Source organism: Jaculus jaculus, chromosome 9, assembly GCF_020740685.1.
Source record: "Jaculus jaculus isolate mJacJac1 chromosome 9, mJacJac1.mat.Y.cur, whole genome shotgun sequence".
In the NCBI taxonomy this organism is placed as follows: domain Eukaryota; kingdom Metazoa; phylum Chordata; class Mammalia; order Rodentia; family Dipodidae; genus Jaculus; species Jaculus jaculus.
Genome location: NC_059110.1, coordinates 82,419,725 through 82,433,063, shown reverse-complemented (window position 1 = coordinate 82,433,063; position 13,339 = coordinate 82,419,725). Strand labels below are relative to the sequence as shown.

The following is a 13,339-nucleotide window of genomic DNA, read 5'->3' as shown; positions in this document are numbered from 1 at the left end:
CGTGACTGACCTAAGAGCAGTGGGTAGGGGGAGGTGACACAGAGACACCAACGCCTCCTACATGTTTAGGTCCCTAGCCCTGCCACTGCCTTCGTCCTCCAAGCGGGTCTCCCGGGAAATGACACTTACAGAGATTGAAGAGTTTAATACATGTCTCGTTGCCTCTCTCTTCCGAGGCTTTCGGAGGGAGCAGCAGAAGCCGAGACTGGCAGGGGCTCCGAGCTGCCTGGGCAAAGGATCGTGGGGTGGCATGGTGCCTCAGCCAATTTGGAAAGCACAGTGACCTGAGCACATTTTGCAGCAGCAATGTCAAATTCTGCCGTTCAGGCATGCCATTAGTGTGCACGCTGCCACACAGAAACCAGTGACACAAAGGCACAGCCTTCTCCACCCTCCTGGTGCTTAGAAACTAACGGCTCTAATGAGAAATGAGAACTGAAAGGAGAGATGGGGGGCGGGCCAGAGCAGTGCAGGCTGGCGCTGTGTGTTGGAGGAGGTTGACCCACTTCTTTTGGAGGTAAGGGGCCCAATGAAATGTCACTTAAATTAGCCACCGCTCCCTACACTAGCTCTCCTTGTCCCCACCTCTCATTGCTCTGAGAGAGCCCAGTCAGTGTATGCCCTGCAGTTACTTTATTTTTTTCTCCTCCCCTGAGGCAACATTAGGCCCTTTGCCCACTGGACTTTTAAGGCTATAAACTACCCAGATTTTAGTAGTCTCCTCAAGATACAAGAGGCTAATGAGAGACAAAGAGAGAGAAGTATTCATCACTCAGGGCTTTCTTTTCTGGCTTTTTGGTTGTGCTGTGAGTTATTTAGCCAACAATAGGTGTTTATGTATATATTTTAGAGCTTGTATTTATTAACCGCCTGTAAAGGGGGAGGGAGACCTAGAGATTTATATGGGAGGTACAGTGAGTTAAAAGGGAAAATTAGAGGAGTACAAAGAGATAGGAGGGTTGAAGAGATGGCTTAGCGGTTAAGGCGTTTGCCTGCAAAGCCAAAGGACCCTCAGTTCGATTCCTCAGGAGCCACGTAAGCCAGATGCACAAGGGGGCGCATGCAGGACCCACGTAAGCCAGATGCATAAGGGGGCACGCACATACATCTGGAGTTCGTTTGCTATGGCTGGAGGCCCTGGCGCGCCCATTCTCTCTTTCTCTCCCTCTCTCCCTTTTTCTCTCTCTCCCTCTCAAATAAATAAATAAAAATAAAGTAGAAAAAATGCTTTAAAAAGATAGGAAGCATGGAATTATAAAGGATATTTTAATGCACAGTCAGAGATTGTTAAGATATTTTCCAAGTAGGCAGAAGGTAACAGAAAATTGGCCCATTATGAGCTGATAGTAGGGGATTGGTGACATGGATGCAGTAATGGCTGATGGGCTGAACTCCTGCTTAAAGAGAGGTGAAGTGAGGAAGATGGGCTGAGAGTTGCTGAGCTGAATACAGCCACAGCCAGGTCATGAGGCCTCAAAACAGGTGTTGGAGGTGACTCAGCAAAATGCACGCCAGCCCATACTTGATCAAAAAATGTACATATAAGCCAAGTGTGATGGCACATGTCTATAACTCCAGCACTTAGGAGACTGATGCAGGATGATTGTGAGTTTGAGGCCAGCCTGGGCTGTATGGAAAGATCCTGTGTCAAACCAAAGCAGCACACAAATAAGCCAGGCGTGTAGTATAGACCAGTAATCCCTGCATTTAGGAGGCAGAGGCCGGAGAAGGAGTTCAAAGCCAGCCTATGCCACGTAGTGAGTTTGAGAGCAGTCTGGGCTACACAAAAGACAGAAAAATATAGCCAGGTGTGGCAGCAAATGCTTTTAATCCCAGCATTTGGAAGGTAGAGGTAGGAGGATTACTGTGAGTTCGAGACCACAATGAGACTACATAATGACTACATAATGAATTTTAGGTTAGCTGGGCTAGAGAAAAACCCTACTTTACTCAAAAAACCAAAGGGAAAAAGGGAAGGAGAAAGAAAGAAAGAAAGAAAGAAAGAAAGAAAGAAAGAAAGAAAGAAAGAAAGAAGAAAAGAAAGAAAGAAGGAAGGAAAGAAAGAGCTGGAGAAATGGCTTAGCAATTAAGGTGCTTGCCTGCAAAGTCAAAGGACCCAAGTTTGCTTCCCCAGGAATCCCACATAAGCCAGATGCACATGCAACTGGAGTTCATTTGCAGTGGCTGGAGGCCCTGGTGCACCCATTTTCTCACTCTGCTAATCTCTCTCTCAAATAAATAAATAAATAAATAAAATACAAACAGAGAAAAACAAACACAAAGAAGTCTGGTTTCCTCCAGGTCAGTGTAGAGGATCCCCACAGCCCAGGTGGGGTCTGGCCCAAGAGGGGAACTTAGTACTAACTCAAGTGAGTATTTGTGGAGGATTCCCAACTCACTGTCTAGCTAACTGCCCCCGCCCCCCCCCTCCCAAGCCTGTCCTGATCCATGGAGATGCCTTCCTCGATCCTTCACTTCCTCAGACCTGCTCATAGGATCCAGGGCCCAACTGGCCATGAGGTTCCGGATGATTAGCTAGGGGAGGAACATTTGCTACTTGGGATTCTTCGTTCCCTGGTAGCAAAGATGCCTGCTGGGAGGACCCAGAAGCATGCCATTGCTAGTGATCCCCTGGAGCAGGGGCCTTGAGCAGCAGGTGTCTGGCCAGCTGAAGGTGGGGCTATGGGGATAGGAAAGCCAGGAATGCAGGCTGGAGAGACTAAACGTTATGCTTATGCGATCCATTCCGAGCTTGGAAGCAGCAGGTGTCTGGGAATGGGACTGTGGCCCAGGCAGATTTCCAGCGAGTGCTCCAGCTTGCTGGCATGAAAGGAGGATCTGGCTGAGCACAAGAGGCAAGTGGTGATGATGAAACCTACTGTTGAGGAACAGCGGCTGGGGTGCCTCGGAAAGCCACGTGCCCGCGGAAAGGCTGCGGGTGGGGAAGAGCCCAAGTGGGGAGCCACACATTTGCCCCACTTCAGGTCTTTGAGTGAGACCCTCTACCAAACCTCCCCCTTGCCAGCTTGTCTCCCAACATCCCAAGCAAACAGCATGCCTGTCCTTAATGTATGGTTGTTTGTACAGACCCCAGAGGCTGAGCTAGTGTGAGCCTCCAGCCTTTAGCCTGGAATCCTCCCCGCGTTCCTGCTTCCTGAGACCACGGCACTGTCTTCTCCTCCTGGGAGCCTGCTCTGACTCCCCAACCCCAGTTGAGACCTGTGTTTTAGACGCTAACATGGGCATCAGTTCTATACTGAGAATGCTTGTTTCCACAGCTGCGCTCCTCGCAGAGCCACGTCTTCTCATTGTTATGTCCCAGAGCCTGGACAACAGCTGGCACGTGGAGGCCTCTGACTAGTACTTGTTGAACGAACAACAACAGGGAGCTGGTTAAACTCTCGAGTCATGGGAGGAGCTTGCATGGAGACTCATGGGCAACCACGTCCCCAGCAGGGCAGGTTCTGTCCTCCTGGCACTCCAGAGTACAGGGCTGCCTGGTGGGAGACAGCAGAAGGGGAGGAGGAGGTCCCTCCTGGGGCTTGCTAAAAGTCCTGAGCAAAAATGGTAGACTGTTCTGTTCCTTACCAGGAACAGAAGGAGATGACCTCAGCCCCCTGGGGACGGACAGGACTCCACAGCATGCCCTGCTCTAAATGACACAGGGAAGTGGCTGGGTCTGGTGGAGACAGAGGCTCTGCTTTAGCCTCTGACGTGTCAACTTGTTTTATGTTTGGGACAATGGTGTCATTGCAAATGTGTAACATATGAGCTTCTGAGTGACAAATGATGTCACCCACAACAGAGCTGCCTTGTTCCTTCTACCTCCTAAGAGAGAAAGCTTCTAAAAATATACCTAGAGTCCTGGTCCCACTACCCAGCCTGCAATGACAGTTGGCAACTGAGATGGTACTAGGTGGACAGAGATGGAACATTTAGCAGACATTAGAGCTTCTCCTGCTGCCATTCTACTTCCACCTTACAGGACTTGCTAAGCCTCTTTAAAAAATTAATAAAGTAGTTAGACTTTTGATTTTCCCACGGAGGGCCTTGCTGCCTGAGGTTGGAAATGAAATCAACAATATAACAACCTTCTTGGATTCTAAGGGACAGCCAGGCCCTGGCACTGGCCTGGGTCAGAGCAGAGAAGGCCCAAGAAGACTTGTTCTGCAGCCACCAGACAGGGAATCTTGTATCAAAAACAATCCTCAGACCAGGCATGGTAGTGCACGCCTTTAATCCCAGCACTCGGGATGCAGAGGTAGGAGGATTGCTGTGAGTTCGAGGCCACCCTGAGACTTCATAGTGAAGTCCAGATCAGCCTGAGCTAGAATGAGACCCTACCTGGAAAAACAAAAAACAAAACAAAATCCTCAGCTCCTTATCTGGGAAACAGATTCTTTTCTGTGAAGCTAGAGAGGTGGACATAGCCTCCAGGCCCTTGCCCTCTGCTGTCCTGATCAGTCCCTGGGTTCTTGGAAAATGTTTGGAGCCCAGGAACTGGCTGTTCCTTCTCAGCAGCTGCCCAGCCTCCCTTCTCCCCACCCTAGAACTGCGGCTCTTGGGAACAGGCCGGGAAGAATCCAGGACCAATCTGCTCTGAGGAGAGACACAGAGATGGTGCCGACCCCGTGCAACCAGAATGTGGGAAATGAATCATGTTCTGTGCGGGTGAGGGAAGGACCATGGAAGAGAGAACAAGTGTGTGCGTGCATGCGTGTGTGTGTGTGTGTGTGTGTGTGTGTGAGTCAGTGTGCCCCTGATCCCTACAGTGCCTCTTGCCAACAAGTGTTCTGTGTTCTCAGAGCCAAGCTTGGCCAGGCTCGCCCACCCCACCAAAGCCCAAGATCTGCCACCCCATCAGGAATGCGGGGTTAGAAAATGAAAAACAGGGTTCTTGTCCAAGATAATTTTTTTAATGATTATTTTTCTCTCTTAATTGGATTCAGCGTTTCTTGCTTGTCACACGCAACCCTCTCTGGTAGGGAATTCAGGTTTGAGTAAAGCGCAAAAGACACGGTTACCTTCCAGGGACTCCTGGCTAACAGCCCCTCTTCCTGACTAGGCTTGCCCACTCCGTTCCCTGCATGGTGCCTGTCCAGGCTCCTGACCCCTGAGTCTGGCCCTCTAACCTCTGCCTGTCCCCCAAGGTGTTCCCCAGAACGGTCAGGAAGGATGGGGCCATAGTAACGCAGAAGTGCCTGAGATGGTTTCTGAAATGCCCTCATATTCATCTTCTGCTAAGGCCACCAGATGCTCCCTTCTGCCAAGCCACACAGGGCTCTCCCCGAGTCCCCAGCCAAAGGGCCAAAAAGACTCAAGTTGGAATTCTGTAGCTCAAAGCCTGGGCTCACGGTGTTCCTGGCCTGGCTAGCAAAAATGTAAGGATGATGCTCTTGTCCAACTCACTGGAATAACACTGTGGATACTGCCTTACCTGCTGGCTTAAAAGCCCCAAAGCTCCCTCCCCATCTTCACCTAGCTAGCCCCCAGCACCTGGCTCCTGACATCTAACAACCTGCTCCCCACTTCTCACCCTCACACACACAGCTTCTCCAGTAGGAGTGACAGGGTACTCCAGGGCGCCAGACGGGCATGTGCTGCATATCAAAACAAGGTGATGTTCTAAGTATCTAAGAATATTGGTCCCCTAAAGTGATTCTCACTGTATTTTCTCCTTAACTCTTCCCACTGACACCTTGCCAATGGCAAGCCCAGGGACTATTGTTGCTAGGTGGGATTATAGGCAAAAATCCCATAACTTTTCTCTCTCTAGAAGTCACCCATACAATCTTTAGTTCAGCAGATAGAAGTTTCCTGTATAGTTTATAAACATGGTAAGACATACAGTTTGGTAAGGAAGTGGGTTGAGGGAACCTGTGCATTTGTGTGTGTGTGTGTGTGTGTGTGTGTGTGTGTGTGTAGTGTGTATGTGTGTATGTATATATATATATTATATATATATATAAGTGGACATAAGTATAAAACTGCACCTTCTGTAAGAATCTCATTGCATGTAAAGTTCTAAATTTCAGCCTCTGATGATCTCTCCTTTGGTAATTGGTTCTTTGACCCCAGCAGGGTCTGCCAGGGTTGCCTGAGACATCAGGAATGAGAGGTGTTACCCCCAACGGTGGGACTGAAGGTGACACTGGGTTAGATTGGAACAGGTTGGCCTCAGGCAAGGCCAAGATGCCAACTGGTTGGGTGCTCCAAGATTGCAAGTCACCCCAGCCAGCTCTGGGAGAGCCTTGTTTGTTCCAAGTCCTGCTTCTTTCAAGAACGGTGGGGCCCTTCAGCCCCCTCCAAATGACCAGGATTCCACAGAGCCTGGCTCCTGGTAGGGGCACTTGTCCCATCACTGCTGCTGAAGGATTCACTTTATGTGCCTTTTACCACCGTGCTGGAGTGGATGTTGTCCATAGATGCTGGCAGGGGCCTGGCTGGGACAGCTGGGTGAGATGTGTCACCCCTCCCATCTAGGACTGTACACGTTGGGTTTATAATCCACCGGGTAGGGTCCAGACAGCAGCAGAAGGCTCCAAGCCTTTTTCTGAAACCCAGCAGATCCTGCACTTGTTAAAATAAAAAAATAAAGAAGGAGGAAAGCAATTCTGTTCCTTGCTGGACATATGGCAGTGCTGGGTGAGGGAGCCCTGGGTCCTCAGCGGAGAGTGATTGCCAGCCCCAGTACCCAGGCCAGGAGTGAGACCCCTAGGGGAGTGCCAGAGGAGGCCTGCTGCACCCCGCTGGGGGCACGGATGGGGGTCCTGCGGGCACACTTGCCCTTCCTCTTGGGCCGTACTGTGGGCATGATGTCAAAGCTGAACTTGTGCTGGTAGTCGGGGGCGTAGTCCTGCAGCTCAGGGGGCTGCTTCCCGCTGCTCGCCTTAGAGACCTGGTTGCGGTTCCTGTGGCTGGTGCAGTTCTTGCCGGGCTTCTTGTAGCCCGGCCTGGAGCCAGGCGGATGGCCGTGCGGGTGGCCCCGGTCCCTGGCAGGGCCATGCGGCGGGTGATGCTCTTTGCGGGCGGCCCTGTCGGTGGTGGTGAGCGTGTGCGACTTGATCTGGTGGGGAGACGCTGGCCCCGTGCAGTTCCGGAAGTCCTCGGCCCTCAGCAGCTTCAGGTCCTGGCCTTGCCGCGGCTCGGGGAAAGAGCAAGGGACGGCCGAGCTGGAGCCGCGGAAGCGCTGCAGCCATTCCCACAGGGAGCGCGCGCGGCAGCCGCAGTCCCAGGCGTTGCCATTGAGGCGGAGGAACTCCAGGGCCACCAGGGGGGCCAGGCAGTCACCCTGCAGTTCAGAGAGGCTGTTGTTGAAGAGAAAGAGGGTGGTTAGCCGGCGGAGGTCGTGGAAAGCCCTGTGGTGGACCCACTGCAACTGGTTTTCATGCAACAGCAGCCGGTCCAGGTTCACCAGGCCCCGGAAAGTTCCCTGGCCCAGGCTCCACAGCTTGTTGCCGTGCAGAAACAGGTGGCTGAGGTTGACCAGATCCACAAAGATGTCATCCTGCAGGTACTCGATGTGGTTGTCCTGCAGGTAGAGGTACTGCAGGCTGTGTAGACCCCCGAAGATGCCTGCGGGCAAGGCGCCCAAGCCGCACTTGTAGAGGTAGAGGGCGTGGAGCTTCACCAGGCCCTGGAAGGTCTCCGGTGCCAGCGTCCGCAGCTGCCGGTTGTCGCCAAGGTCCAGCTCCTCCAGATGCACAAAGCCCTCGAAGGTGTTGGGGTCGATGGAGGTGATGTTGTTGGAGTAGATCCACAGGGTGACCATGGCGGGGCTGAAGTGGCCCTGCTGAAGGAGGGTGATGCGGTTGTTCTGAAGGAAGACGCGCTCGCTGTCCTCAGGGATGCCCTCGGGGATGGCGGCAAAGTTGTGCGCCTGGCAGCTGACTGTCATAGGCGCTGGGTAGCACACACAGTCCCGAGGGCAGCTACCGCCCAGGGGCAGCTCCCCAGCCAGCAGCAGCAGCAGCAGTTCCACACAGCACCCTGGCAGGAAGAGAGACAGCACAGCCAGTCAGGGGCTGCCCCAGGAAGTGGAAGACAGATGGGGTACACAGGGCGGGATGGGGGGCTGGCATTTGGCTCTCCTGGCCCACTGCGATCATGCCTCTGTACTGCATTCAGGAGTCTCTTAGACAAGGAGGTAAAGGCCCCATCACCTCATGCTGTGCCCCTAGAGCCTCTAGGCACACCCCGAAAGATTGAGCTCCCCCTGCCCCTTGGACTTGGTTAGCCCTGCTGTGGGGAGGAATACACCCACGGACAAGGCCTCCAGCTCTGCCACTTGCTACCCATGCGTGTGCATGTGTGTGCGCATGGGCGTGTGTTTAAGGTGGGTCTCACTCTAACCCAGGCTGACTGGGAACTCACCGTAGCCCAAACCGGTCTTAAAGTCCCTTGTTCACTTTTTCTGTGCCGTCACAGTCAGTGATTCTAACAAAGGAGATACCCACGTGGACTCCTGAGCAAGCACTTTACTTAAGTGATTGCCTCAAACAAGGAAAGTACGGGTGCATGGCACGGAAGCACACCTCAAAAGATGCCTCCTCGTTGACCTTGTGTTCCATACTTCAAATACCAACACTCCCTCTGTGCCTCAGTTTCCTCATTCCTAAAATATGGCTCACTGAACCAAGCGGAGGCACAGAGAGCCCAAGACTGTGAGGGACGAGGGGAGGCCCCGGGGCTGTTGTCGGAAGCTGCTCTGGGGTTGGCGAAACTGGAAGACCAAGGCTGGCCCCCTCCAGTCCAGCTTCTGACCCTCTGCCCTCTCCCCACCGTGTTTGAGCTCCTAGGCTGTGGTTGCAAAACCATGCCTTGCCTCTTGACTGTCCAGAGCATTTCCTCTGCAGCTTCCCTCTAATTGGGCATTAATTAGGCATTCGTTAATGGACCCTTAAAATAATTTATTTTCAGATGTGTCCAGCCTGTGGTCGGGTAATAGCCCCACGCTCATTACTGGAGCAGCCTCATTATGGACTGTCATTACCTGCCTTTTTCCAGTGTCACAGCTGCCCCAAGTGGCCCAGGAGGCTGGCCGGAGAGGTGGAGACAGGCTCCAGGCCTATAGATGCCTACTCTGGAGGGCCAGGCAGCCATGAACCCCTTTGCCTGGGTTGGCCTCTTGCTGTTTCCCTTCTAGTTTGTTCAGCCAGGCCTCTTAGGAGAACCAGGGTGCCTGGGGCAGTTCAGCCAAGTCTTCTTGCTGCCAGCTGTGCCCAGGGCAAGTGGGACAAGAGAAGGCATCCTCTTAGCTACTCCTGGGCTGGCCACCTTCCCAACCAGGCTCCCAGACCTCCTGTTGCCCAGGCTCATTGACTGCCTAGGCTCCTGGCTGAGCAGGACTCACCTCTACTACCACCCACTCGTTCCCAATAGAAACAGCAAACAGTGTCGTAAGTGACAGCTCCCAGCTGTTGGGAGTTATGGGCTCCCAGAGAGTGGCAGCTGCTTCCCGTCCCCCTGTAATCACCCAGCTTCAACTAAATGTTTCTAGCACATAAAAATCATCTCACATAATTTAGTTTTTGCATAATTGGGTTCAGTTGCGATTGCAGAGCAATTATGACCTCGGTGGCGGTGGTGGCACAGCATCAGACCCTTTTTGAGCTGGGCCACACTCTGAACACCCTCTACAGTGCCTTCAGACACTCAGCCACTGGGCAGCCTGCAGGCCAGGCCGGGCCTGCAGTCGTCTCTGCCTCAGTTTCTCCCTCCAGAAGATGCCTAAGATCTAGATGCTCATTCTGCCAGCCCTCCCCCTTAGAGGCCTGAGTGTGGCCTACAGCCCCCACTGCCCACTTCTACTGTCCAGAGCCCCCAGCCCTACAGAGGGAGGCAGACACACAAGAGGCTGGGAGCCTGGGCACCAAATCCAACCAGCCGGAGGGGAGCCCATCCCTTGCCTTCAGCATTCACATTTCAGGCCTTGGGTGGGGGGGGGGGCTGACTCACACTAGCTTTACCTTCTATAGGTCCCCCTCCAATCTCCTCACTCAGCTTGAACCCCTCTCCCCTGCCCAGGCTGCTTTGGTCTCTTCCCAGTCACTGCCAGGAAGCCCAGACTCTAGGTTCAAGGGCATTCATGGTTGTCAGAATGCTTGTCCTACATCTCAGGCTGGAGGGGCCCCAGACAGCCTCTGCTGGGGGTCTTGCGCAGACAAAGCATTTCCTCTCTGCAGTCTGTAGATGCAGGGGGCGGGGTTGTAGCAGGCTTAGCAATAATACCACTTGACATTTGTACAGCTCATTGGAGTTTACGGAGTGCTTCTGCCTGCATCCCTCTGAGCCTCTGACCTGCCCTGTGCGGTGGGGCTGTGAGGTGAAGCTGCTCTCCCCACCCACTGTGACCACTTGTTCAGAAGCATCTGGGATCACGGGGAGAGATGCAGACAAAGCGCGGGCCTCCAGGGGATGCCCATGCTCAGGGGAAACTGGCCTCCCTTTAGGCAGCACAGCCAAACTGGCCCAGGCTTCAACTATGGCTCAGTAGCCAGTCGAGGAGTGCACTGGGGTAGGCGGCAGATGACAGGACAGGGTGAAGGCAGGAGGGGGCTTTTCTCTAGGAGAACAAGGGACCCCAGCTGACTTGGTGAAGGACTAGGTTCAGGTCCTCAGTTACCACAAGGACCACGTGAGACCATCACTTCCTTACACAGGCCAGAGCAGGGCAGGTTGCCCTCTGACCTTTGGGACTGCCCACATGCCAGGGCCCCACCAAAGCAGTCAGACCCTCTGTCCCTCCTCATGAGGGAGCCTCAGTCAAGTTTGCATCCATGCCCCTGAAAGCCAATAGTACGATTCCAAAACCTTGGGCTAGCTGTCTCAGGCAGCCCCGCCCACTTCTGGCACCCCGCGCCTAAGCCAGCAGGTACGTGGACGGGACTGTTTACCCTGCAGGTGTCTTCCCAGGGGGGCAGGCGCTGTGTCACCGGGGCTCCGCCAGTGCCCCTGCAGGAAGCCCTTGGGAGCCCCGCCCCCACCGGCTGCTTGATTAATGTACTAACAATGAGGCCAGAGCCTTCGCTGTGCATTTTCAGATTACAAATTAGCAGGAATCTGTCTCTGGAAGGACCCTAGCATCCCTCTTGGCGCCTCCTTAGAACCCGCCTGGGTGGGGCCGTGGTCCTGCCCGAGTGGGCTGAAGAGAGATGGCTAGCTTCCTGTCCCCTCCCCCGCCCCTGCAGGTTTGCCCTCTGCTGCTGTCAGCTCTGCTACTCCCAAACTCCCTGCCTCCCACGAGTCTGAGCTCCCCGCTTTACAGCCTCATTCATTCCTTCCTCTAGTCACATGGAATCCCCAGTCCGGGAGGGAGACTCGCAGGTGTCAGTGTGAGGAGGACCCAGCAATGAGCCTCAGGACAACTTGCAGGCCACAGTGCACAGGGTAGGTGCGTGTAAGAGGATACTGGTCAGGTAGCTTTGTTAGGCAGTCAGCTAGGAAAAGGCGCGCGAGAGAGAAATCTTAAAGGATGTCACACCACCGGTGTGCTGCAGAAGAACTGGAATCCAGTGTCTGCTCCGGTTTCATCCAATCAACTCTCTCTCACACTTTACCCAGGTGTGTGGGGACCCCTTTTCTGAGCCCAGGCCAAATGACTCTGGTACTGTATCCAGTTATCCCAAACTCTTCCAGAAAAAGTCCCCTGGTCCCAATAAGTAGAGACTTACTGGGGGACACCCTCTATCCTTTTCTGGCTTCTTGGCTGTTCACCTCTCCATGCCTGAGTCTGGGGGTCGGGTCCCATCGCCAGTAGGACCATGTAATTCCCACTCTGGTGGCCTGGCTACCAGAGTGGGAAATCATATATATATAATTTAATTTTTGAGAGAGAGAGAGAATGAGCATGCCAGGACCTTCAGCCTGCTGTGAATGAACTCCAGACATGTGCACCCCTTTGTGGCACATGTGCGACACTATGCACTTGTGTCATTGTGTGTCTGGCCACATGGGGCCTGGAGATTTAAACATGAGTTCTTAGGCTTTGCAGGCAAGCGCCTTAACTGCTAAGCCACCTCTCCAGCCCTAAATATTTTATTTTTAAAATTTATTTATTTATTTATTTATTTGGGAGCAATAGACAGAGAGAGAAAGAGGCAGAGAGAGAGAGAATGGGTACGTCAGGGCCTCCAGCCACTGCAAACGAACTCCAGATGCATGTGCCACTTTGTACATCTGGCTTACGTGGGTCCTGGGGAGTCAAGCCTTGAACCAGGGTCCTTAGGCATCACAGGCAAGTGCTTAACTGCTAAGCCATCCCTCCAGCCCCTAAATATTTTATTTTTTTTTATTTATTTGAGAGCAAAAGAGAGCGAAAGAAAGAAGAAAAGAAACATATATAGGGAGAATGGGTGCACTAGGACCTCCAGCCCTGCAACCAAGCTATAGACGTATGTGCCACATTGTACATGTGGCATACATGTATCCTGGGAAATCGAGCCTGGGTCCTTTGGCTTTGCAGGCAAGTGCCTTAACTGCTAAGCCATCTCTTCAGCCCAAAGAGCTTTTTTTTTTTTTTTTTAATATTCTTATGGCCTTTTGATTTATTTGTTTATGTTTTTAAAAATTATTTATTTATTATGGAGAAAGAGGCAGATATATAAAGAGAAAGAATGGGTACGCCAGGCCCTCTAGCCATTGTAAATGAACTCCAGATGCATACATGGGTCCTGGGGGCTTTTTAGGCAAGTACCTTAACTGCTAAGCCATCTCTCCAGCCCCTTTTGATTTTTTTTTTTTTTTTTTTTTTGGTTTTTCGAGGTAGGGTCTCACTCTGGTCCAGGCTGACCTGGAATTAACTCTGTAGTCTCAGGGTGGCCTTGAACTCACGGCGATCCTCCTACCTTTGCCTCCCGAGTGCTGGGATTAAAGGCGTGCGCCACCACACCCGGCTTCCCTTTTGATTTTTTAAATTAATTTATTTATTAGAGAAAAAGAGAGAGAATGGGTGTACCAAGGCCACTGGCCACTGCAAATGAACTCCAGAAGTATGTGCCATCATGTGCATCTGGCTTCTGTGGGACCTGGAGAATTGAACCTGGGTCCTCAGGCTTTTCAGGCATGCACCTTAACTGCTAAGCCAACTCTCCAGCCTCCCTTTTGATTTTTTTAAAGCATAAACCTTTTTAGAAAATCCCTTTTGTGGCCTGGCGTAGTGGCACACACATTTAATCTCAGCACTTGAGAGGCAGAGGTAAGAGGACTGCCATGAGTTTGAGGCCAGTCTGAGACTACATAGCGAATTCCAGGTCAGCCTGAGCTAGAGTGAAACGCTACCTTGAAGAAAAAAAAAAAAAATGCCGGGCATGGTGGCTCACACCTTTCATCCTAGCACTCC

At 52.5% G+C, this 13,339-nt stretch overlaps 1 protein-coding gene across 3 annotated transcripts in view; it reads right to left on the bottom strand.

The window, feature by feature from the left end:
• Rtn4rl1 (reticulon 4 receptor like 1) overlaps nucleotides 1-13,339 on the bottom strand; it is a 120,459-nt gene that overhangs the window by 14,444 nt on the left and 92,676 nt on the right. For 2 of the 3 annotated variants that reach the window (XR_006638952.1, XR_006638951.1), the window contains exon 2: nucleotides 5,994-7,989. Coding sequence is in view for 1 of the 3 variants with exons in the window: in XM_045159193.1 (XP_045015128.1) it covers nucleotides 6,665-7,989 (1,325 nt within the window). In the remaining 2 variants the exon portion in view is untranslated. Of the gene's footprint in view, nucleotides 1-4,900; nucleotides 7,990-13,339 lie in introns of those variants that run through there. The other variant, XM_045159193.1, reaches the window with a different exon arrangement.